The 26,756-nt window shown below is 37.3% G+C and overlaps 1 protein-coding gene across 2 annotated transcripts in view; it reads right to left on the reverse strand.

The window, feature by feature from the left end:
• The window catches only part of MTREX (Mtr4 exosome RNA helicase), a 54,807-nt gene that overhangs the window by 18,828 nt on the left and 9,223 nt on the right, over positions 1-26,756 (reverse strand). For both annotated transcript variants that reach the window (XM_072416434.1, XM_072416435.1), the window contains exons 8-20: positions 25,455-25,579; positions 19,688-19,786; positions 19,496-19,598; positions 18,250-18,381; positions 17,749-17,828; positions 16,626-16,736; positions 16,026-16,127; positions 15,820-15,945; positions 11,350-11,500; positions 10,496-10,668; positions 7,256-7,324; positions 5,403-5,531; positions 406-516 (exon numbers count right to left, since the gene is read on the reverse strand). In XM_072416434.1, the coding sequence (XP_072272535.1) occupies positions 406-516; positions 5,403-5,531; positions 7,256-7,324; positions 10,496-10,668; positions 11,350-11,500; positions 15,820-15,945; positions 16,026-16,127; positions 16,626-16,736; positions 17,749-17,828; positions 18,250-18,381; positions 19,496-19,598; positions 19,688-19,786; positions 25,455-25,579 (1,511 nt within the window). The remainder of the gene's footprint in view (positions 1-405; positions 517-5,402; positions 5,532-7,255; positions 7,325-10,495; positions 10,669-11,349; positions 11,501-15,819; positions 15,946-16,025; positions 16,128-16,625; positions 16,737-17,748; positions 17,829-18,249; positions 18,382-19,495; positions 19,599-19,687; positions 19,787-25,454; positions 25,580-26,756) is intronic.

Genomic DNA, 26,756 nt, shown 5'->3' on the forward strand with positions numbered 1-26,756 from the left:
GTCTCTAAACAAATCGAAATGCCAGGTCCCTGTACCAGAAAATGTAGGGACCTGTGTTTCCTACCTCCTACCTCCTTCCTACACACTTGCAAACTCCAATCAGCACACAACACTTACCTGTGAGCACCTGCCCCATGCTGGTTTAATCCTCCTTTCAATCCTGTTATGAAATTCACAAAATTTGGCTGGTAATCTGACTATTTCCTGCTGCAATAAAGCAACAGAACTTGGCCTGTGGCTGTACAGTGAATGAGGTGCAGCAGTTTGAACCTTTGGTCACTGTAGTGACCATGAGCATACCTAAATGCCTCCTAGTGCATCCTCCATCCGTGCGGCAGTACAGGGGATTTTAAGAGTCAGATTCAAAATCACATTAGGTACTCCACTTCAAACTCATCAAATTACCTGGATAGATTTAAGCACACTTTGTCTGTTATCCAGAGGTCGAAGATCCTTGGGAATGTAGAGGCGAACACTGCTGATTCCAGTCACTAAATTTATTAGGACAGGAATAACCTGAAAAGAGAGAAAAGAGGAGGCAATGGACACCTTGATATTAGAATACCACAACAGAATTTACAATATTAAGATGTGTAGAAATGTAGAAACTAATGTAACATCTTATTTACCACCTGGTACCATTTTATTTTCTTTTATATGAAAATGCTAGTTTTCTGTCTTACAGTAATTCTGATCCAGTGCTTTTATCTGTTTTTGTTCTTAGGCACTGACCTAACAAATTAGAAGTTCTGATTTTCTTCTCAGCCTGCTTGTTTCAGGTCATTGTCTCAAATCAGTGGGACCAGGGACAGTCAAGAAATAGTAGAGTTAGAAGGTGGGAAAAATCTCAAAACTTTCTAACCTATAGTGAACTTTACTGAACCCAGAATAGTTAGACAAACGTTAACCCCCTTAGCGGTATTTCCGAGTCTGACTCAGGGTCGCTTTTACGTGCAAAAAGCTGTAATCCCGAGTCAGACTCGGGGTAACTAAAAGCATTAAAAAAAAGCACACATGAAGGACATTTACAAAGCTTTTTAACTCTAATAGCAATTTGTTATGCCAGTCCTCCATCTCAAAAAATGAGAATGAATAGCTGGGTTTTTTGTGTGTGACGTTTGCCACACAAAAAGAAAAACTCACTTTGGAGTTCCAGGTAAATGTTCCTGCTGGACTAGTTTCACCAGTCAAACCAGTGACAACCAAACAAGGTATAGAGATAGAGAAGGTATCAGGAAAATAAAATGGGGGAGAATTATTCAGGGCAAGAGCAATTAAAAATGGGAATTTCCATACTGGAGTTATTTCCTGTATCTAGGACACCTGCATCATAGATATATAACAGAAGTGCTTCCCGATAATAGTAGAGGTGGTTTTTCAATTTTCACTCAAGTGCAAACATCTGGTTCTTGCCATCTGCTATGTAATTTGTGTAAACACTGAATGGTTGTTGTGACATCAGCAAATATGAAGTGTGGGAGGCTTTTATGACAACCTTCATTTCACAAAAGACAAGTCTTGTGCTGTTTAGTACGCAGCAGGCTTCTTTTATCAGCTCCACACTGACCAAAATGATGCAAAAAAAGGACCTGACCAATTAAAAAGGAGAAAGTGTACATATATGAAAGTGTAAGACATGCTGAAATATTAATTCTGCAGGTCTGCTTTATATGGAGGTGAAACTGTTAACAAGAAAAAGAGAACCCAAGCAACGCCCTGTGGGATATAGTCTGTAACCGGTCCAAGCACACAATACAATTGTATGCAAAAGCGATTGCATCCCATTTTCAATGCAAAAACTATATCTGGTGCACATAACCCGATATGTGCATTCCCTGTTGATTTGTTTACCTATTACAGCAAAACAAGATATACTTTTCCTAACTTGTTGATGTATAGAATAAACATCACCTGGCAGCCATCGTCATATCTAATAAATGGGACTAGGAATGTTGGGTATACTTGGCTAAATGTTTATGATTGCAACGTGTATTGCAAAATATGAAACGCAGGTAATTCACATAGGAATTACCCAGTTAAAAAAAGGGTGGTAAATCTGCAATGGATCAAATCTAATTTCTGACGTGCGACTGGAAGGTCCCGCTCATACCAGACAAATACTTGTACTGTGTTTATAAACAGCCGAAAGCTATTCTACATGGATCAACTATTTTTACAAAGAATAAGTACACAGAAATGTAGAAAGTCAAACAGTGGACATGAAGACAAATCACAGCCCTATGAGAATTTCGGGATGTTTCCCAGAAGACCATTTGTAGGAGAGCTGTCTCTGTAGCAACTAATCTATACATATACTCCAGAGAGATTTCAACACATTAAGGGATTATTCTCTGGCCAAATTAACGGAAATATCCCAACCCAAACAAAAAAGTATTTATATTCAACATTTTTATTTCTTAGAAATAAAAACATCCTTCCTACCTGTATTACACAACTCTCACTTTTCAGGGGTTGTCTCATCAGCTCAGTGTGAATGGCCTGGCCGTCAGCCATCAGCTTCCCAATAGTAGTGCCCATGGGGGACAAAGCAGCAGTTCATGTTACATGGCAGCACGTACCAACCAACCAATATTAAAATATACTCCGTAAAATTAGCTATGGGAAGTGTAACTTTCCTATCTCCAGTGCTAGGAGATGGTAAATAGTCAGGCATGTGAGATGGGAAGAAATTATTCAACCTACTGTAAATTCTGTAAAGTCCACACCCTTCAGAGACTTCTGTAACAGCTCGCTGGACAAACATAATTGCTAGACTCGGCTTGAAATCCATGTACTACCATGACGGAGGCCGAGAGACTGCTAATGGTGTTTTTCACTAGATAGGGATTAGCAGTCAAAATGGTGTTCTCTTAACTGATCCCTTCATCTTCCTGTTGATTATTATGTGGTGCCCATAGTTACATTTAGTAAGTACCCATATTTATTATATGTCAACCAAAGATAACTTCAAACATGTCCATGAGCTTTGTAGCAAGAAACACAAAGAACATAAACAAAGGGGGGTGGAACCTGCACGGAGGATGGGACCAGGCAAAGATAGTTTTATTGGACAATGTTAATTGAATCTGAGGATTACCTGCAGGCCCTCGCTTCTGATCCGTGAACACAATGTGAATTACATGTATAACCAAAGCAAGAGGAGAAACTTACCAACTACCCCCCCCCCCCCCCCAATTCCCCAATAACCACCCAACCACCAGCCCCTTGATAACTTACCATTTGACTAAAATCCCTATTCACCATTTTTTATAAGTAAAGAAAAATACTAAGTGAATTTACTGAGGTATAGTATAGAAGATTACACAATTTAGGGTACGATGGAACACAAACAGCAGGAGCCGATATGAGAGAGATAACTTTTAGCTGGTTTCTTAGTAATAAGAGTTTAAACTATGCACAGAAGACCAAAATATTTTTCCAGAGGTGCCTGGAAGCTAGAAGCATGAGAGTTTCAATGTGGAAAAACTTGTATGTCTTCTAACACAATAGACTTATGTTACAATGCCATTTCAAATACAAATATAAAGTTACTTATATTATTTTTTTTCATATAACGAAAAAGATCGGCCTTTGTATACCTTAAAATATAATTGCATTAGGCTTAGCTCTAAGTAATTTTCACCACAGAATGTCTGCAGTTAATTCCCTTTCTGACAGGCCATAATTTATATTTCAACCAAAGATTATTTTTCCTTTAAATCTGTCTAAATAACAGGTCAAAAGAGAAATGAAAAAGGCTGGATTCTGTAATGTTTAAACAAAGCAGACACCAATAAACCAAGTGGCAGACAGAAACTCTTCCCCGCCATTCTACAAATGTTGAAAATGGTGATGAACACATAGAGGTCACTTTCACACTTGTGTAATTTGTTATTATAGCACGAGTGCCAGGTCAACATATCTGGATCAGCACATGTGCACAGGAAAAGGCTCAACAGTATCTAATAAGGTCCAAGTAGATTGTTCAGTTTTTAGATTTTAATCTTTTTATTGGACGTAGAAACGGCCAACCAGATTTGTTGGCTTTACACATTTGTGTGATGGGCACTAGTGAGCCGTGGGTTTTAGAAATATAAAAATGTGTGTGTATAGAACACAGCATGTACAAGGAAGCACAGAGGGAGCAAAATATGTTGGAGTGCCTCCAGCTCTGTCCTGCCAGAGCTTAATAGTTGAAATCGGCATGTGGTATCCAAATGCACAGTTTAATCTACTGCCAAACTTCCAAGAGTTGAAAAACTTAAATCGTGGCATGTTTATATTGTGCGTAGTATAGGCGGGTTTGATGGTCTATACTGTATATTAAGTGAATATGAAAACCATACAAACAAAGCCCAGTTCAGAATTTATCTGTGTGTGGAGGATTTGTATACATGTAACACATATCAAAAAGGAAAAGCAGTCCCTCCAGCAGGAATGTTTTTTACACACTGGGGCATGTGCTCACGGAAAGTATGGCTTTGCAAACTTTTTTAGCACTTTTTTAAGGATCCAAGGAGTGAAGGGAAACCGCTAGCCTTGCAAGCTCATAGAAGTAAGAACGATACAATAAAAAAAAAAAAAATCATAATATAATCATTTAGCATACATAACATGATTTTTTAATTCTATTTAAACAGACTACACAGGTAGACCCCGCTTTGGTAAGCAGAATGGTACACTTCAAGGACAGGGGATACCATTGATGGCACCAGAAATTGGGTAATCAATCCTGGATTGATGCCTAATGTGCAGATTTAAGCAATCCAAAGAAATACAGGGGCAGACATTTTGAAAATGATAACTGCCTGGCTGTTCCACTAGTTAGACGAATTGATGCAGCGTCTTCTATTAAAGAGGACCTAGACTGCACTTGCTAATATAAGCATAAAGAAGCATCACAAAGATGATCACTTGACTCTGCCCACAGTGCCTATCACATGACCGGGCCAACCTCTTTGCTGCATCATTCCTGAGTGCCAATCACCTGACCAAGTACACTTCTCCCCTCACTCCCTGCAATCATCAGATGGCTCATGGTTACAGAACGTCTCCAGGCTGCCGTGAGCAGTGTGATAGATTGGAGCTCTTTCACTGAACTATCCTAGCATGCTCAGTTATTGCATTTCTCTCAACTTAAGTGGCATTGGCATTTAAAATTCAACAGGTAGCAGTATGTAATTTTTAAGCAAAATAAACTTTAACCCACAATTTATAGTTATTTACTTATAAGCAGAATGCTTTACTTTAAAAAGGCAAATGAGTATAGACCCAATTCAACAAACAAAGTGATTAGCATGCAAAGGCAACAGATGACAAAATGTAGTATGCCAACAGCTGTTCTGTATAATCTTTCTCATTATTCATATAATACTAATTATTACTTGTATTCTAACACAAACCTGCATCTCTCCTTTTTCATCTGGCATTGCTGGCTTCGCAGCCTCTGTCGCAGCATTTTTCAGACTCTCTTTACTGCAGTTCAGCAACACTTCCACCACATAGATTGGATCCAAGTCTCCAGTGTTTGGCTAAGGAATAAGGGGAAAAAAGTAATGTAATTTATAAAGGACTTATAAAATGTCTAATAACATTTTCAAAGCAGAACAGTATATTTATTTTGAACTCCAGATCCTTAAACATTTGTACAGTCACAATCAGGGGATCACAGATGGGTCCAATTATTTCCCCAGGGTGGCAGAGCCAGCTGGTAGGAAAACCTGAGTTTGCTCTCCATTGCTGCAGGAAATCTTCCAACAAGGACACGTGTTTGAGCAAAACCAAGCAATTTGTGGGTTTAGAGGCTTAGGGAGCACAGCTTCCAGAACACCAACCTGACCTGAATATGTCGCAGTGTCAGTTCGCACAGAACACTGAAAAAGATCTTCAGTCAGGAAGTAACCACCACCAAACTTCCATCACAAGACAACTAAGATTAATTTATAAAAGTTTTTTTCTACCAGGATGCACTGAATATTTCATATCTATGATTTTTAACTAGTAGAGTTTCAGGCTACTTGTGGATGTGTGCACTTCTTTGCTTAAAGAGTTTGCTATTTAATAAACTTTGTGTACCACCTGATAAATGATAATAATACATGTATAACACTGGTTAATGTTTTTACAGAACCAATTTCTCAAGCTTTTATACTGTATTGCATATAACTATTGTTGATCTCATGCAGACTTTTTGCTGCCACTTGCTGTCTATATGCGTGGACATAAATGATGGCTGATTACCATTTTTCAGAATTAGTTTTCTGATAAGACAATAGTGGGCCATTGCTGGTATGTGTGGCTACTTGACTCCACTGGGACTGTTTGTAGTGGGCGACAGAAAAATAATTGGCAGACAGGGCCAAAAAGTTGTCATGGTTGGATCACCCACCAGGTATTTTATTTAAAAACAGCAAGTTTTAAAATAGTAATTATTTTCACATGTTGAAGCTTGTATGAGAGATATTGGAGACTGGGTAAGAACTACTTATAACATGCAAGTGAACTATGTAGATATTTTCAATATTATAGCCACTAATTTACACACACTGAAGGTAATGCAGAAATCATCATCACTGTGCCTCTGGGTGTGGAACATGCCATTTAGAATTGGAAAATCCAGATAACTAATGAGAGCCCAACCCTATTATTGATTGTGTTTTTCCATGCTCGTACAAACATTACACAGTGCTTATTGTATCCCTGCCATGTGATACTATACTTCATCTTCTACACCCTGCCGATGGGCATGTGATCATTTGGCACTAAATAAAAAAAAATAAACCCTCCCATACTTCTCGTCACCTTCTCACTTATTCATGTCACTGGGGAACTGATAGACTATAACACAAAAATGATATTTTCTTACAAAATGCGCATAAACAATTGTGGGGACATTTTGAAATAAGCATTAACATATTTTAGACTAATAAATATTTTAAAGATGATTTAAGAAACCCAATGTAAAAATTCCCTGCAAAAAAATTAATCACTTATGCTTCTATTTCTAATGTTCGCCTAACAAAGTGACTGAAGTTTCTCTTAACGCCATTACTACTGAACCAGCATTTTTATATTTGTTTTGAGGAGACATCATCATTCAGTAGAGGGAACTTGTAGGTATAAAACAATAACGGTATTTCAGCCAAAGTCCATCAAAAAACAGATCAGGACTGGCTATAAAGCAATTCTTTTCTGAATGTAAAAGAAAAATCAAACAATCAACAGTAACTGTAATAGGAGCAGACACAAAACTTACCTTTACATTTGATTTTCTGGAAAAGTTTACCACCACTCCCCATCCAAAGTCCTCTTCTTCCCTTTTTACCTGGAAAAAGCAGAATTATTAATGTGTAAAACAGCTGGTAAGGTGCAGCAAAGTTTTTAGCAACATGACTTGTAGAACTAGTGCCCTGCTTTTTTTTTTTTTTGTTTTAATTTTATTTCCTACAAAGTTGGTTGTCCACAACACCTGGAAAAAATGGAACTAATCTATGGCAGCCAACCTAGGTTTAGTCTATGGGCCTATTAAAGCTCTCAAAGACTGGAGAGGATACACTTTCATCAGTGAGCTTGGGTGATCCAGCAAACCTTGAAAGAATTTCTCACAGATTAAAGTGTATCCTCTCCAGCCTTGGATAGCTATAAAAAATCAGAACCTGTGTTTCTACATAATGCCATCTCCCTAGTAAATCAAATTAATTTTTTGTTTTGGCCCAAGAACCAAGAAATGTTTTAGGCATTATCCATCTATTGTATATACAAGTCTGAGCACTAGACTTCTCTAGGTGAATTTGTATACATCATGAACCAGCATATGGTAAATTTGTTTAATATAGGTCTGTACAATAAAATTGTGTTTTAAACAAAATAACTTAATACCTTATTTGTAACAATGACATTACCTAAAAAACAAACACTTGGTCCTTGGGACAAGTCAAAGAAAGATGAGCAGATCAGTTTAGCTTTTTACTATGTCCGATGTTTGTTCCTACTGTGATGTAAAGTTTTAAACAATTTAGCCTGAACAGCCAGGACAAAATAATTTAGTCAACGGATGTAAGAATGTAAATTAAACAATAAGCAACCAGACCATCAGGCAGAACCTGAATTTGGCCGTTCCATTATATAAAACATTGTTAATTTGGACGTTCTGCTATTGGTCACTCAAAGTTAGGTAAAATTTGATATAAAGTGGCCTACAAGCTAGAGAGAAAGAAGGCAAAACAAAAGTATGAAAACCTTGTTGTGCAAAGATGAGGAAAATAACACCAGCATACAGTGATGCTAAAAGAGAAGCCACCCTGACATGGTTATATCACCACCTGACACACATCCACAAACCTTACCCCATATTACATTGCAGTGCCAGACACTTTCATACCAGGCGAATGGAAATTGCCAGATGGGGACACTTTATCACACCTCCACTGGCACCAGTGACACAGAAATATAGTGAAAGTGACAGGTGCCAGACAGGCTATTACACCAAGTTATTGGAAAGTGCCGGACGCACACTATCACACCTAGCTACTGGAGAGCACCAGACTAATGCTATCACACAGTGCTTATAGCTGCTGTGTAGCAGCACAATTACACAATCACATAAGGCTCCAAGATAGCACCACAATATACAAAATCACAGCTGCTGGTGAATACACGCTACCTGCTACCTTGAAACATACCACCCGTTTGCTTTTAGTTGAGGGGGCAAGAGGCAATAAAACAAAAGTTCATTATGGACTGCTCATTGCAAACCTTTAAAGTTTTATAAATGACTAATGGAAAAGCTATAAAATTATTATCCTACTGGCAAAGTATCAGAGTGACATCATTATTTGAGAAAAGGCTGAGTAACAGCTGCCTGGCATAAGGAAAGATCTTAACACTTTTCATTGTACACTCACATTCCACTAGCCCCATATAATGGTCATTGTCATGCCAAATATGAATCTTTTTTTTTATTTTTTTATTTTTTTGACACTTGCAAACACAGGATCATTTGTATTCAATGAGGAAGCAGAATCTCTGAGCCATGACACTGCAGCTTTCGGGTATTAACAAAGCAGAAACAACAAGTTCCTCATTTGAATCAAATTCTGTAAGTGGTACTTGGAAGTTCAAGGTCATATTAAAAATATTACATGATTTCAATTATTACTCTCAGATTGTAAATTCTTCTGGGCAGGGTCCTCTCCTCCTCCTGTGTCATTGTTTGTATCCATCTTCATTTGCAACCCCTATTGAATGTACAGCACTGCGTAATATATTGGCGTTTACTTTAACCTTTAGTAAATTAGTTCTATGACCCATCCCTTTGCTGTTTAGAAGTAGAACCATTCAAAGCATTGCCTAGCCAGTTTATTGTGTTTAAAGCAACTTCCGTTAATTGAAGAATACAAGAACAATACGGGACTTTAACGGCAGTGGATTTATAAAAACTAAACATTTTATGTCACAGAGGATGTCGATTCTACTTACAATTTAAGTGCAAGTCCGTTTATTAATGGAATCACATGATTGAATCTAGTTTTTGGAGATAATTATTTATTATCACTCCATAATGGAGTGAGTATTACCAAAAATATCTGGAGAAGTACTGAATATCTTTGTGGAGAACATATATGGGACACCGCCATCTCCGAGTTGTGATTTTAAATCTGCCTTTTGCCTACCTTCATACCAAGAGAGTAAGTATACTGGTGAATGCAACATCCTTTGTGCTGATACACCTACTATCTGTACCAATTACATCCCTGAGGAAGCGGACACAGTATGTGAAACCCGCCGGATGATTGCATATGTAATAAGGAAAATGTATCTAGCCCATGTATGCTAACAATGTTGATTAACTCTTTCTGAAACTTGGTATAAGGGAAGAGGTATGTATATTTTTTAACTGTTGTTTCTTAATGAAGGAAATAAAAAGTATATGATCATTTTTTATAATTCCACTGCTGTTAATCTTCCTTTAATTAACAAAAATATTACAAATGGTTAACTGTAAAAAAAAAGGAGGATTATTTACATCTCCTGGTGCATGCTCCAAAATTGCTGAAAAAAATTAGGAGCAACTGTTTGCTAAAGATCATGCAGAAATGGGCTCTCCGAGGACTTTTAGGTTTCTGGTCCTCCTACTGTGCTTAATGGTTTAAAACACTGGCCCCAACATCAGAGTGACAGAGGACCCCAAGAGGGCATCACAGCACGTGGGAGGAGAGTGAGGATCCAACAATCACAAAAGCCATAACTACAGGGAAGATTGGTGGCGCAGGTAGAAGGACAGGCAAATATTTCTGGCCTTTATTATTATTATTATTTCAGGACCTCTATGGGTAGGGGACAAGTTTGTGTGGAACATTTATTTTGGTAATAAATCACTTCAACATTGACCTATATTTAAAATTCACAATGAACCTGTTTGAAACTGTCTTAGCCAACAGAGGAAAAAATTTTGTTTTTGAACTACCGATCAGTTCATCATTGCACACAGCCTTACCTTAACAAGTCGCCCTGGCTGTAGAAATGGCAGGCAGTATTTTGGTTTGCGAATGTATTCTTCAATCTCTTTGCCAAGCTTGGCAAGCTGCTGACGGATTTTATAATAGGTCACAACGCTCTCCTCATTGGGAATCTGTATACTGTTATATTGCTCCTCTAACTTCTTCACCTCTGTAAAATGAAAATAAAGGCAGATGTAGTAGAACCAAAAAGCGTTCTGTCAATGCAATCTTCAACATTTTGACAAGTTTGATAAAAAATACTGGTACATCAGTCCTACATTTCTAACCGATAGACTTTTTCCATGAGAATTACTGTTTTTAGAAACTTTCACAAATATGTAACTGGAAACTATCAGATCAGGTGGCTTACCTGGAACCTACGGCAGGACAAAACACAATCACCTTTGTACTAATATTCATTATTTTCTTGTTCTGTTACGTTTGTACAAGCTACTGGAGTACATAAAATATAAATGCAAAATAAATCTTATGTGGTTGTCATTTTACGTTGGTAAAAGGAATATACAGGCAATATTTTTTAGTCTATGGGCATTACTTATGGTCTTGCAGCTTTACACCCCACAGGATGACCAGTCCCCTAAAACTGTTCCACCATGACAGTTATTGCAATCACAACATACATGACAGCATTGAGAGCCCGCTGACATATTAGGACAGGATGGAAGATTGGGGTGCCAGCTACTGGTTGACGACAAGTATCTGTCGCTATTGAACATGTGAGCAGCGGGAGTAGAAGGAGTCCTTTTCTGCTGAAGCCCAATAAAAAATAACAGTGAATTTTTGGTTAACACATTAGAAATCTCTAAATGAAAACTATAAAAACACTTACTCTCTGCTACTCCTGGTATAGCCCGATAATGCTGAAACTGGTAGAAGGATTTTTCCAACATGTACTCAGGATTAATTTCTTCAACTCGCAGGAGGTTCAGCACCATGTTATAAGTAAGATGGAAAGCACTGTTGAGAGGATCAGCTGATCCCTAGGGAGACAAGAAAAAATATGATCAGTTTCCAGGAAAAGAAAGTAACATTTATGTCATAAAAAAGCTAGGTCCAAATCAATATTGTACCAGGTCATCAAGTCACTGTTCACTACTTCCAATACTATGGCCAGTTATTGACAAATGGCTGATGCGGATCCAGACTATCTGGAGAGGCCTTTTCCCTAAACCCTTATGCCCCAGAGATGTTACTATTAGTAACATCTCTGGGGCATAAACAAACTGCCATTTTGTTCAATTGAATTGTTGAACAACACACTTTTATGGTTTTATACTCAAAAGGATTTAAACCATATTCCAGACTAAGGTAAGCTCACTGGGTCTATTAAAATCAATAACCGTAAGAAAAGGCACAATAATTTGCCATTCTAGAACATAAATTTAAAAGACTAACTCTAATTATTAGTGAGTAGGCTAAGGATTAATCATTCCCTAAAAAGACTTTATTTGCCTTGCTGCTACAGTCAACAAAGGAGACTGCTCAAAACCACTGAAAAACACAAACTAGATTCAGCACACTTGCATGATACAGTAATGCTCTTTAATTAGCAAAAAAAAGTACAATTAAAAAAGCACAAAAGTATGATTTAGAATCATAAGGTATGAACAAGGTAGGATTCTCCCCAATGTCATCAGCACTTAACTGTGGAAAAAAGAAGGTGGGAAGACCCAGAGTAGAGCATCAATGTCATATAGGAAGGAGAGAAGCTGCATATGCACAGCTTCACCAGTGTCAGGCTGAGGATGCAGCTCAGAGCAGGTGGCTAAAGCCATCTTATACTAAAAACACACAGGTACAAGACCAATAGCAGATAAGTAGGGGAAATAGAAAAGGATTTAAAAGGTAGGGTGCATTTACACCACACATGGGGGAGTGTTGCAGTATATGGTGTGTATGACAGCCTCCCCTCAAGCAAAAGCCATATTCAGATCTTAAAGTTGCTTCTGTGTTGTCACCTTGTGACATACAGGCCTGGTGGAGTCTAAGTGGATGTGGCAACACATGAGAAATGATGCCATGCTTTTAGTCCCAGACCATACAGTCCAAATCTAAGCAGCTGAACTTAAAGGTTACCGATGGGGGAAACATTTCACATGAATTTGGTGTGCAGCTGAAGGCCAGATGCTGCCACTGAAAAAATACCTCCCACAGCTTGGCATCCCCAATGTTCTTTCCATTAGAGAAGGGAAACAACAAAATGTGTATTATTCCCTGTATAATATGTTAAATTACTTAAGCTCTTAAAAAATCTTTTGGTTTCACAACAGAACTAAAAGTATTTTGCAGTGAACTTACAAAGTGGGTCAAGATATCTGAAAAGGTCACCTCATATCAAAGGCAAACACTGAAAGAAGATATTCAGAATAAGTTTAAGCTGATGTACAAGCAATGTCAATAAGCTATATAAAACTAAAGTACAGCCACTTGAGTGAAATATGGGGGGTGCCACTTCTGACTTCTTGTAAAAATGTTACTTGCCTGCATATCTTTTTTTTTGTAACAGACTTGGCACAAGTTGCAGAGATAAGAAATTCTGTCAATTGCAACACTCACAAGCTGTATTTTGTAATCAGCAGACTGCCAAAAAGCTAAAAACGTCAGGATGACAGCAATAGCAGGTCACCCATAATAATTGGTGGTCCGGTGCACTGTGTAAGAGCAGTTTTTAGGGGGTTAAATACAACATCTTTTATAGTCAGCAAAACTGTTCCCCAGCATTTATTTACCTTTTACCTGTAGTGAGAAACAGCTATTAAAAATTCTTGTGACATCTTTCTTAGAGTTGTACAATTCTTACAGGGACTTATACAAGGAGCTCAGTTCCTATTGATGTCTCCAGAACTACATTTTCCAGAACCCCCTTTGCTTAATTAACCCCTTATGAGGTCACGGCCTTCAGAATCAAGGTAGCTGAATGGCTTTGCAGGAATATAAATTAATGTAATGGGATAGACAGAGATAGAGATAGGTGATCATTTACAGTCCAGCAAGCATGGGCTCTATGTTGTCAGCACAAACAGGTTATTAGCATTCTACATTGTTGGCAGATAAACAGGTATCTTTCTGTACTCACAATATTTTTTAAAGTGGATAAAGCATGTGTATGTATTATAGAGATGTTATGAAAAGGTTTTTTTTTTTATTTTGCCCTGGAATACACTTTAACGTATTTGCTCCTGATGTCGAATTATGTCCATTACAAAGACTGATTGCTTGTTTTACAGCTATGATAACCAAAAACACCATCTGGTATTAGCAAAAGTCCAAATCACTGCTCTCGTGCTCTTTTAAACTTTCATTCGTCATACTAACAACTGGATATGCCAAAAAGCTGCTAATCTGTATAATGTCAGTTCTCCTAGAGCCAGGAAAACAATGAGTTGACAAATATTGTGGCGTATTTTGTTCCCTTTATTTCCTAAAATGTTTCCAAGTTTTCAAAGTAATGTTTAAAACCTTGAACTGTATATGAAAAATCGCTAGCAAGCAATCTCTTCTCTGCAATAGTTACCTTCCTTCCCACAAAATTCTTTAGAATTTACACTGAGAAACAGAGTACATTCTCAGCATGCCTTGGTATCAGGACACAATACCTACTGTGCGTTACTTCACCCTGGGCAAGCCAATTAAAATGGCTGAAACAGCATCTGGAAGACGACCAGGAAAATAGTTGATTGTAAATGGCAAGGTATCTCCTGGACGTCAAATGACTGGAGGGAAGGAAAGTAACTCAGACTTTAGTTATGCTTTTAGGACAACTAAAGATACCCGTTTCGTAGTTCTCAAACACTGGTGTTGCCCAAAAGTGTTGCGGACACTCCAGCTACCTGGAATGACTACAAAATACTTAGAACAGCGTCTCAGGAACCTTAAATAGGGATGCAGGCATATTTATTATAGCAAAGAAGAGTAACCTCAAGAAACAAATCAGAATTCGCCTCCAAGTTCTCTGACCCAATTTGAATGGTCTAAAACGGATCCCAAGTCAAAAAAATGACCAAGCAAATCCGTGTTGTTCCTACACAGGGCAAGAAATTTTTTTTACCCCATACACACCCTTTCTTATTGAAGATTGCTAAATAGTGTGCATGTTAAGCTGGAGATGATAGAAATAAGCAAATCCATTTATTTGCCCTGTAGGTTTCAGTTAAGGGCCAACTTTCAACTTAGCTGCTGATAAATCTGAAATACTGTCTTGCTAGCACAGCCTATAAACCTCTACCTATGCCCTGGGTCTCAGTGTTGACTAGAACTAAAACAAACATGCAGCTTGTGAACTCAAAAACCCTGAACTGTACATTTGTTTAAGGCTACTGTAAAGCAAACTAATTAGATCAACAAGAAAGTCAAAATACTAATATTTACAGAAAAAGGTCAGCAATTGAAGCCTACGTTTCTCAGTGTTGATTTCAATCTGCCTATAGCTACTCATCAGATTTTTTCACTGAATAGTCAAAATGGCAAGATGTTGTTATAGACAACATTTTCAGTGGCTAGCGTTATACAGAGTGTTTTAAGTTCCTTGCTGCACAGCCCTGTACCTTCAATCATCGATCCAATATTTCAGGTCTGGAGATTCCACTTACAAAGCATATTTCTGCTTAAATCTTATTTGTGGTATTTGTTCTAAAGGTTCCATGCAGTTTGAAGATTACTGCAAGTGTAAAAAATCATAAGGTTTACAGAGTGAAGTAAAAGATTACTGTAGGATTAGGAGGTAAGAAGGGATTACGGGAGTGAGGCACACACATGTGGATATCATACAAAAGCTCTGGAGCTCGATATGGTGACTCATACCTACTGCAAACCTGTTGGCAAAGTTCACAATCCCGCCTAATGGTTTTGCCAACAAAAATGTTGTCACAGATTGAGAAAATAATGAGAATAGTACTTTAATAAAACAAGTCTTCACACAGAAAAATCACACAACACCTACACTGAGTATAGCAGTGCAAGGGAGAACCTATACAGGAGAAAGAATCAGGAAAGATGGTTTTCAGTTTGTCATCTTTTCTAGATTGATTTATATTTTCTGTTTATTTGTGACCAATGCCCCTCTAAATCTGCACCCAAAATTACCAAGGTGAAGGAGACATATTTTTCATCAAGATGATACAAATTTGCACCGTAAATAGATGTACAATTAGGAAGTTATCAGGGGCAGGTTTTAAATAAGGCACTTTGGAAGACTATATTATTGTAATAAGCTATTTTATAATCTGTCTAACTACTTCTGATTAGTATTTCCTTGCTGAGCGATAGGACTGAAGTCCCAATTAATCTGTTGACGGATTACCTTTAGCAGCTGTTTGCCAACTGTTGGGCTCATTTTCTCATCAACCATAAGAATCACAATTCCCCTATCATCCATGCCACGTCTTCCTGCTCGGCCAGACATTTGGATGTACTCTCCTGATGTGATCTGCACAAAGCACACACAGTGGTTGACGACAACTCAAAGTAACCTTTGACAACATTTTCTTTCCAAGCATTCCAACTCACCCAACGAAAATCTTTCCCATCAAATTTCCGTGCATTGGTGAACAACACGGTCCTGGCTGGCATGTTTATACCCATGGCAAAGGTTTCTGTTGCAAACAAAGCCTGTTGAGAGACATCAGAATTGAGTAAATAATGTTACCTCCACCCATGTAAAGATGTATTAACGTAAACCAACTGTATCACTTCAACAGTGGCTCCACCAAAAAAGCTATGGGGGAGCAAGTGCATTACTTCCAAGTTCAAATGGTATTTTCTGCACTTAAAATGCTGAGAATAAATGCCAGACAGACAGATTTTTTTTTTATATCAAGTGGCAGATAGATGTTAATTTTCTTCAATAATTGAACACTATTTGCCAAGTCAGGTTGGGATTAGACTTACGTGTGTTATTATTCCTATTGAAGTTACACAATTAAACAGCAGAATCCAACCAGTGGAACACAGACAATGTTTGATTGATTTCCCAACTAGTCAAATAAAATAATTAAAAGAAAAACAATGCCCACCCAGTGGCAATGCTGCCTTGTACTATCCTCTGCACTGTTGTGGAGATTTGCTCTAGGAACTTCATAATATAAAATCATAGTCCTTGCCTCTTACCTTTAGCAGACCTTCAGAGAACAGTATCTCAATGGTCTCCTTCAGTATGGGCAGCAATCCTCCATGATGAATTCCAATACCTCGCTTGAGAAGAGGCAGGACATGTTCCACCTGGAATCCAAAAAAAAGATTAAACAAAAATCAAACATACATCTACTAGGAAAGTAATATTGTTGTTAAGCAAACATCAAAATATATCTGGAAGAAAAAAATATTTAAAAAATTGATGTAAAGCTCTGATTGTCCCAAATTTAAAATAAATCATTAAAAATTGTATATATAATTTGATAACAGTTTATCAATATAATTTAAACTACTATCTTGGCTATACAAATTGTGATAAGTTGTGGAGGTCATCACTGTCGGTTTTGCATCAGTAGCAGCGCAAAGCTCTATTATCAGGCTTACTTTAAAAACAAAATAAAAAGAATAGCAAGAACCAATGATGATTTGCAGCAACCCTGACCATGCTTTGATCTGCTAAGTAAAATCAGATCTGATTTGTTGCTACCGGTTTTTGCACTTTAGACAAGCTATGGGTGTGTGCAGAGAAGCAGTATATGTTTTACTGGTGTACTCATGAATACATTTCTATGCTCCCTTACTAAAATAAAACTATTAAAACATAATTAAAGGATGCCTATACTTTAGCGGGAAAAAAAAACCTACATCCCATCCTGACTACTTACCCACAGACCTGAGATATCGGCATTTGACTGGTCTCATTGTTGAAGCCAGCTCAGGGCCAGGGCAGTAATCACAGAGTTCTGGTAGTCTTCGGACCTCACATGCATGACCCAATCACATAGTACAATGGCTGATCCATGTGAATGAGTGAAATGTAAACCAGAGAAAGTATGTATACTTCATGACCAGAACTATCCCACAAATGTCAAATCAGAGCACTACCTGAAGACCCGTTTTCAAAAGCATTCCAATATCCTCTATGCTTAAAAGGGAAATACAAATAGCAGGCATTCTGCCTATGCTCAGAATCTAAAACCCAACTATACAATTCAACCCAGAGTACATTTCACACACACACAAAAAATGTGTTGGTACAAATAATTTTTCTAGTGAGTGATCTGATAGAACTACTTTTGGGGATGATCTTAAGGCTTACCTGTGGAAGCTTTTTATCTTCATCTGACAGACAGTCAATGGCGTTATTGAACACTTCCTCCACCATTTTCTTCTCTTCATCTATATTAGCAGAAATACAAATAGTCAAAATAACAAAGTTATTAAAAATTAAAACAGAAGAAAGGTTATATTAAAACTTCAAAGACTATCCGGGATCCATTCATTAAGGTACAGAGTTGGCCTACTACTATTGGTAATAATTATTAATGCATGAGCAAACTGCTTATCATTACAATGGTTTTATGGCGAGATAACCACATCACAATGTCAGTAGTTATATCAACTAAAGTCATTACACACCCGAAGTTGAAATGCTGACGCTGCTTTAAATGTTGTAAAGGTTACAGTGATAATGAAATTCACTGCCTACTACAACACATGACCAGATTAACCTTAAGATTCTAGATACCTAAGTTGGTTTGGAAATGTAACAATATAAAAGTATATTACAATCAACACAGTCAACAAAACAAGTAAATACCAGAGTTGAAATCCAGCTTTGACATCTGCAGTGCATAGGCCTCGCAATCCTTCTTGCTAAAACTGAAGATGATAACTGGCTGGAAATTGCGCTCCATGATCATCTTGACAATCTTGAATACATTAGAAGGTCCTGGAAGGAGAAAGACATCCAAGTATTAGTGATGAGAGGGATCACATTTTACAATTACTCCGGGAGAAACGCAGGACGTCAAAAACACATGGGCTTAATAAAACCTCTCGTGATGAGATTGATTAAACACAGAAATATAAAAGTTTTGATAGACCCTCAAACTAAATGGTTGATTGATTGCAGTCTAGTTCATTTTATCTTTAGAGTTTAAGGGAAAAAGTAACTGAACGTAAGGTTTAACACTACTCTAGGTTTTCTTTATAATCGTGTTATCAGAATACATTGCACTGACAGTTCATCAGGCTGGGAATATAAAATGCAAAGCAGAAATAAAAAAAAAAAGTTACAATCAATGGCCTAGTGCAGGGATGCCCAACAAGTGATTTGAGATCTACCAGTAGATAGCAAAGGTAACGCGAATAGATCGCGGAGCCCTGCCTTTCAAAGTAATAACTCCTGTACCCGGTGGAGTTTAAGTCCAAGTTTTTATTGTTGGTAGATAATTTGACCTGGTCATTTTAAAAGTAGCTTGCAAGTCAAAAAAAAGTGTGGGCACCTCTGTCCTAGTAATACTAGAAACTTCACCACAGAGCTGTACGCTGCAATAACACTTTTTTGCCTGTAAATGTTCTCTTTCTTCTGGGCGGAATGACAACTAGCGTCATACATCCCACTTCGTCTGAGCCCAGGCTGTCTGGGCTCAGTAATATTGCACTAAATACAGCTCAAACATTACGTGAGCATCAATACAGTGCAACAGTAAGAACCACCAGCTGCCATCAGAGGTGAAGAACTTGTGATGCCATAGGAAAAAAAAAAGCATACGCCTCCCGAGAATTTTTTTTTTTTTTTTTTAATGAAACAGAAAAAGGGAGCAGGGAGGTTGTTTATTGAGGAAGAAACATAAGCAGCTCAGTGTATGATGCCTGCTATGCTGGCATTCCCCATGCATGGTAGTTACTTCATTCTGGCCCGGCCAATTATGATGGCCAAAGATCCCAAACCCAGAAGAAGTACTATCAGATTAAGTACCAGGCTGGCTGCTCTGTACAGGGCCATACACTGGCATAAATCATTTGCATTGCTTTGCAAAAACTCCAGTTGCAGACAGTACCTTTTGTTCCTCCCTTTCGCCCTTTTTGGTCTCCCTTGGAGGCTTCTCCGGCATCCCTAAGCACTTGCATTGCTGTATTAAAGTTGTCTTCCCGAAAATCACCCTAAAAGTTAGAAAAACAAAAAAGTTTTTGTGCTGTTTTTCAATTTCACTACATACTGTATTAAAAAGAATTAAACGTAAAACACTTACATTCTCATCCACAACAAGATGGAGGCCATCACCGCCTGCTGGAAATATGTAATGTTGTAGAGGAGTTGGACGATAGTCTGTGTAGACGACGTGACAAGGCTAGAAATAAATATTGGTAAAAAGTTCAATGAATACATTATCAGTACAAAACCCAATTATAGCAATGATATTATTAAGACAACTATATACGATCCAGTTTTTTTTCTATGCATTAAAGAAAAGCTCCCACTTTTAAAAAGAATTTTCCTAACTGGCTAGAGCTACTTCTTTATTTTTATCTGCAACTAGCAAATATACATTTAATATCAAAAAACACTGGTTCACATATTAGGAGTAAAAAATGCATTTTTGTAAATCTGATAATCTAAAGTATACAACAGCAATACTCTAAAAAAGCCAAAACTTTAGACACCAACTAATGTTCTACCATCATACATTGGTTGAACATTGCAGGTTCTTATCTAAGCTTTACCACTGCGCCATCTATTTGTTTTTTTGAGAATTACAACCTGGAGAGGCTCTGAGCACCATTGCTAGCGTTTCCATAACAGCCTTACAATACATAACCAACCATTTAGCGCCATCTATTGGTTTTAAATAACTACACCCTTATAATACATAACTGACCCCATAGCGCCATCTATTAGATATGAAAAAAAACTACACCCTTATAATACATAACTGACTCCACAGCGCCATCTATTGGATATGAAAAAACTACAACCTAGAAATACATAACCGACTCCATAGCGCCATCTATTGGATACAACCTTATAATACATAACTGACTCCACAGCGCCATCTATTGGATATGAAAAAAAAACTACAACCTAGAAATACATAACCGACTCCATAGCGCCATCTATTGGATATGAAAAAACCTACAACCTGACAATACATAACTGACTCCACAGTGCCATCGAATGGATTTGTAAGACTACAACCTTATAATTCATAACTGACTCCATAGAGCCATCTATTGGATATTAAAAAATACAGCCTTATAATAAATAACTGACCATAGCGCCGTCTATTGGATTTGTAAGACTACAACCTATAACATACCTGACCCCCATAGGGCCATCTATTGGATATGAAAAAACCACAACCTTAGAATACATAACCGACTCCATAGCGCCATCTATTTGATTTGTAAAACTACAACCTTAGAGAACATAACTGACCATAGCGCCATCTTTTGAATTTGTAAGACTACAACCTAATAAACTGACCCCTTAGCGCCATCTATGGGATTTGTACAACTACAAGCTTCGAAAACAAAATCAACTTCTTAGCGCCATCTATTGGTTCACTAATACTACAACCTCAGAATAATTAGCCGACCATTTAGCGCCATCTGGAGGTTTACCACAGCTACCAACTTGGAGAACGAAGCTAGCCTCTTTGCGCCATCTATTGGTTTGTCAATACAACACTTAAAACATATACAGGACTCTGCGCCATCTACTGGCTTAAAAACTGAAGCGGCCAAGATTTACCTAGCAGCTGTCACAGCACACACTTCTTAAACAAGAGGCAACTAACAGTATTCAGCACCATCAAGAATGTGGTTTTGTCAAAGCAAACAATGGACTACACATTTTACCTGCCAATATACCAAAGGCAATGATTAAAGGCATTGTACTTTTATCTATTGTTTTAATTTATTTTTATATATAGTTATCAATGCTATTTGCCAAGTTCCTTGCACTTTTACCTACCACAGTGAATGTTGTAGCTCATGTAGGTAGCAGGTATGGCTTTTCCAATGGTTACACCTAAAAGTCCTAATATCAATGTAAATGAATGTCCAACTTCCTAATTGCTGCATTACAGATGTAGACAAGAGACTTTCAGTGTACTCACATTTTAAGCTGCAACTACTAAACAAACACATTAAACTTAACTATGCAATCTTATGGCAAATTTCCTACCTACAGTGTATTTCCAGTTGTAAACAAGGGATCAAGGTGACCTGTCAAACAGTTTAGATCATTTCACAGTGTAGTGAACATTGGTTACAATTGCCACAAAAATGCCTCATTAATGCAACTTTACATTTTGGCAGATTACAATTTTTCTTTGTATAGCATTACTTTAAATTTCTCAACCTTAAGGTATCAGTGCCGCCATCTATTGGTCTACTACTGATACTACATATCCTTATACGAACTACAACTCTTTAGTGCCATCTGTTGGTCTACTATCCAAACTTTTCCTAATACCAATATAATTCTTTAGCGTCATCTATTGTTCTAATAATCCCATTTTTCCTCTTGGGTGCCATCTATTGGTTTCTTACTATCCTATCACAAATGATCTACTTTTCTTCAGCGCCATCTATTGGTAGATATATTTACCTCTATCTATCGTTCTAGAAAGGTTAAGGTTCCAACTATAATTCTGCAATTACTTTAACTTGCCATAAACACAGTAGTGGTGTACGTGAGCATTTTCTTAACTAACGGCTACTTCTCAGTCCAATTGGGTTAGCAGGACTAAGACAAAAGATGTAGACACCTTAAAAGATTGTCAACACATTTTAACCATTAGAACAAATGATAAAAAACAGTGCTATTGTTATATTGCAAGTACAGTTACATGGCTGCATTCACCTTGTCATTACCAATGTAATTATCTATTGGTGTATATTATATCCTTGTTTTTGAGCATGACTTTCGCATCTACTATTGGTTTCATATAACGATCTCAAAATAACTCTATTGTGCTATTTATCGGTTTGTTATTTCATTCTCCACAACTCTAAAAGAACTCTTTAATGCCATCTATTGGTGTAATTTATTTTCACTTCTTGTTAACTACAAAATCTCCATGGCGCCTTTTACTAGTGTGTTACCAATGCCAGCTTTTGATTTAATTATTACTTCACGTGTTCTCTGCTCAGTATAACTAATTGCCAATTATCTTTGTATTTCTATTTTCACTAAGCCTAATAGAGACCTACAGCACCATCCATTGGTTTTACTATTATTTCACCCTTCTTGACTACAAAAACAAAACAAAACAAAACCTCAAGTTTCACCTTTCTCTATTTCATAAAAAGCTCACAGCACCATATATTGATGTACATCACGTGTCTTTGGTACGATCTATTAATTTATTATTTTTCAACTTTTTAACTATTCATTGCCATCCATCATTTTAAATTGATAGAACTCTACTTGCGCCATCTATTGTCGTATTACTACTTCTCGACTCTAATAGAACTCTATAGTGCCATCTATAGACATATTACTGTTTAACTCTTCTCGACTTCATGACTCAATGACAGTCTATTACAGTTTTAGATTTCATCATTTATCATTTTCAACATAGAACTCCTCAGCATTTGTATTTGGTACAATTTCACCCATCTTTACTCAAATACACTATGGTGACATGTACTAGTTTATTACCATTTTCCTCACCTTATAAAACTATTGTTTGCTATCTGGTTTATTACCATTTTATTTTTCTAAACTTCAAAAAAAAAAAAAAAAAAAAAAAAAAAAAACAAACTCTTTAGCGCCATCTGTTGGTTTACTACTACATACTTCTTAACCCCATTATCTCAGCAACTCAATTTTACTAATTGACTTTTCTCAAACCTAAAGAATCATACAGCATTTATTGGTCTGCCATTAATTAACTCACCTTCCCCTACTCCAAATAAGTTAACTAGTGCTGGGACACTATAAACAGAGCTTTCTTTGTCAAAAAAGTGGCACTATATATGAGCTCACATTAACGAGTAACCCCATAAAGTATAATAATATTTTAATAGTTATCATTTATCAGATTTTAACTGCATATGTGGGAAAGTATCTGGCATTGATTAAGTAGCAGTGCTCTGAAATAAATACTTTTCACAACAGACCAAAATCAGACCATATTTTGCCTAAAAAAAATAATTATACTATAATAAAACTTTAGGGCCAGCTATTAGCTGAACAGCAACTCTCAAATATAAACATTAACCAAGTTCAGAATTACTAAACAAATATGTATGACAGTGGTTTCTGTTAAATACGGGCAGGTGTAAAATTAAGTATCTCCCACAGAAACCTTAATCGTGAAACCTAAACTAAAATGCTCTTGGCACAACAGACAATTTTGATCATAGTATGGTATTTCACCAATGTACACAATGGGTCTTTGCATATTTGTTTATTCAATGCACTTTTACCAACAAAGGGTAATTATTGTGTATTTTTAAATAAAAATACAGATTTGACAGCAGAAAAAAATATGCTTTACTATTTTACAGGTTTTTAGCTTTAAAAAAATAAAAAAATAATTGCTAAGTATATCTATAAGAAGATATTGTGTACCATCTATTGGTTTAACATGACTGCAGCAGCTCAGTACATAGACATACCGTAATTGCTCCCTTCAGCGCCATCTATTGGTTTTACAATTATAGAAGCTTACTAAAAAGCACCATTTTTTGGTTTGCTTGAACTTTAGCATTTCATCAATACATCAGGCCATCCAGCGCCATCTATTGGTTAGCTATGATTACCACAGAACAAGAACGTTGACAAAACAGCGCCATCTATTGGTGTATGAGAGCCGCAGTTCTGTATTGAATGTGTACGTCATAGCCATCTATTGGTATACTGAAAATATTGCAACCAAATGTCCCCGTCCAGCCCAGTGTCATCATCTAGCGCCATCTATTGGTGAAAATCTCTGCTCAACAAATATCCTGCGCCATCTATTGGTTTAAGGTGACTACAATAACTAAACGATTACATAAAAAATAGCGCCATCTATTGGCTTAAGGTAACTTTAGTAACCACAAACGATAAACAGAAAGTAGCGCCATCTATTGGTTTATAGGAACGACAGCAACCAAACAATAACTATAACTAGTGCCATCTAACAACCGAAAAATTTAATCTAAAACTGCGTACACACGCTAGATTTTTTGTCGTTGGAAACAATCTTTCACGATCGCTTCCAAAGACAAAGGACTGAAAGATGAATGAACGAGCACTGTGAATACTGCGCAGTTATATTTTAATTCCTGCTCTCCTCCCTTCACTTCCATTGCAATCGTTAGTCTTCTGTTCATGGATCCGTCAGGACAGATCCATGAACAACATTGGACCACCTCTGTACACGTCAGATTCCCATCCGAGTCCAACGGCTTGTATCGGCGGAGAATCATCTGACACGTGTGCATAGCCTAAGTTTCTGAGGACCTTTGGTCTGCCCTCGGTGTCCCTGCAGACAGAAGTTGTCATTTTGTGAACAGAAACAAAATTTCAGTGAAGTAAAAATATTAAAAAAAAGTTCAGGTCTATCAACCTTTTTTTTATATAGCCAAAAAGATAATTGGCATCAGTAACAAATTGCTTAAGTAGCACCTAGCAAACTCAAGAGGAAACCTAGGGTTCCACAAAACTCTGGTTGAGAAAACACAGAGTTCAATGGACTTCTAATTAAATTCTTTGATCACAACTAATGCTATACTGACTACAAAATGTAGCTTTACAGCTCAACCAGATCACCTTTAACTAATGGTGGGGAGAAATGTATCCCATGCACAGATGCTTTTAACCCTCTTTTAAACAAGTTTATTGGTATGAAGTGTTGCATACTTCACCAACAATGAAGTGGTTAAGTGAGCATGAATAGTATTTACAGCTGGTGTGCACAAAATTATGGAATTTATATATCATGAAAACACATTTCTATTACAGATTCAAATTAACAATCACAGATAGAGAACAGTCCACTCTGCATAGGGCAATATAGTTACCTGTTTATGTAAGTGGCAGATCCATTCTGCAAACTGGCGGGCGTTGGGTATGGTGGCAGACAAGAAGACATAATGTACATTATCTGGTAGAAGGATAATAGTTTCTTCCCATACTACTCCTCTTTCTGATAAATAAAGAATATATAAAAACCATTGTCAGACGGTCTCAAATTTGCTGACAGAGAACAGAACACATGCTGTACATTACAAGGATGTAGAACTGACATCTAACTAAAATCTGGCTAGTACAGCCAAATGCACATACAGTTAGGTCCATAAATATTGGGACAGACACCTTTTTTCTAATTTTGGTTCTGTACATTAACACAATTATTTTTGAATGAAACAACTCGAATGGAACAAAAAGATTGCATAAAAATGTGAGAACCTAAAGCCTTTTTTTTTTTTTCTTTTTTTACACAATCACTTCATTTCAGGGGTTTAAAAATAATTGAACAATTGACTCAAAGGCTATTTCATGGGCTGGTGTGGGCAATTCCTTTGTTGTCATTATCAATTAAGCAGATAAAAGGTATGGAGTTGTGGGGGGGGGCATCCACGGAAGACAACAGTGGTGGATGATGGCAGAATCGTTTCCATGGTGAAGAGAAACCCCTTCACAACAGCCAACCAAGTGAACAACACTCTCCAGGAAGTAGGCATATCGATATCCAAGTCTAGATCAACCTTTACCAGAATGATGGCAAGAAAAAAGTATGGAGAAGGCGTGGAACAGCTTATGATCCAAAGCATACCACATCATCTGTAAAACATGGCGGAGGCAGTGTGATGGCTTGGGCGTGCATGGCTGCCAGTGGCACTGGGACATTAGTGTTTATCCATGATGTGACACAGGACAGAAGCAGCTGAATGAATTCGGAGGTGTTCAGAGACATACTGTCTGCTCAAATCCAGCTAAATGCAGTCACATTGATTGGGAGGCGTTTCATAATACAGATGGACAATAACCCAAAACATACAGCCAAAGCAACCCAGGAGTTTATTAAAGCAAAGAAGTGGAATATTCTTGGCCAAGTCAGTCACTCGATCTGAACCGAATTGAGCATGCATTTCGCTTGTTGAAGACTAAACTTCGGACAGAAAGGCCCACAAACAAACAGCATCTGAAAGCCGCTGCAGTAAAGGTCTGGAAGTGCATTCAAAAGGAGGGAACCCAGCATCTGGGTTAAATACATTTTTGTGAAACACTTGTTTTACTTTTTTCTCTGCAGAAAATCCACTTTGGCTCTTTCTGTCTGCCAAAAACCTATCAAGGTGAGATTATTCATAAGGTTCTTCTAA

This window comes from Pyxicephalus adspersus, chromosome 6 (assembly GCF_032062135.1).
Source record: "Pyxicephalus adspersus chromosome 6, UCB_Pads_2.0, whole genome shotgun sequence".
NCBI lineage: Eukaryota > Metazoa > Chordata > Amphibia > Anura > Pyxicephalidae > Pyxicephalus > Pyxicephalus adspersus.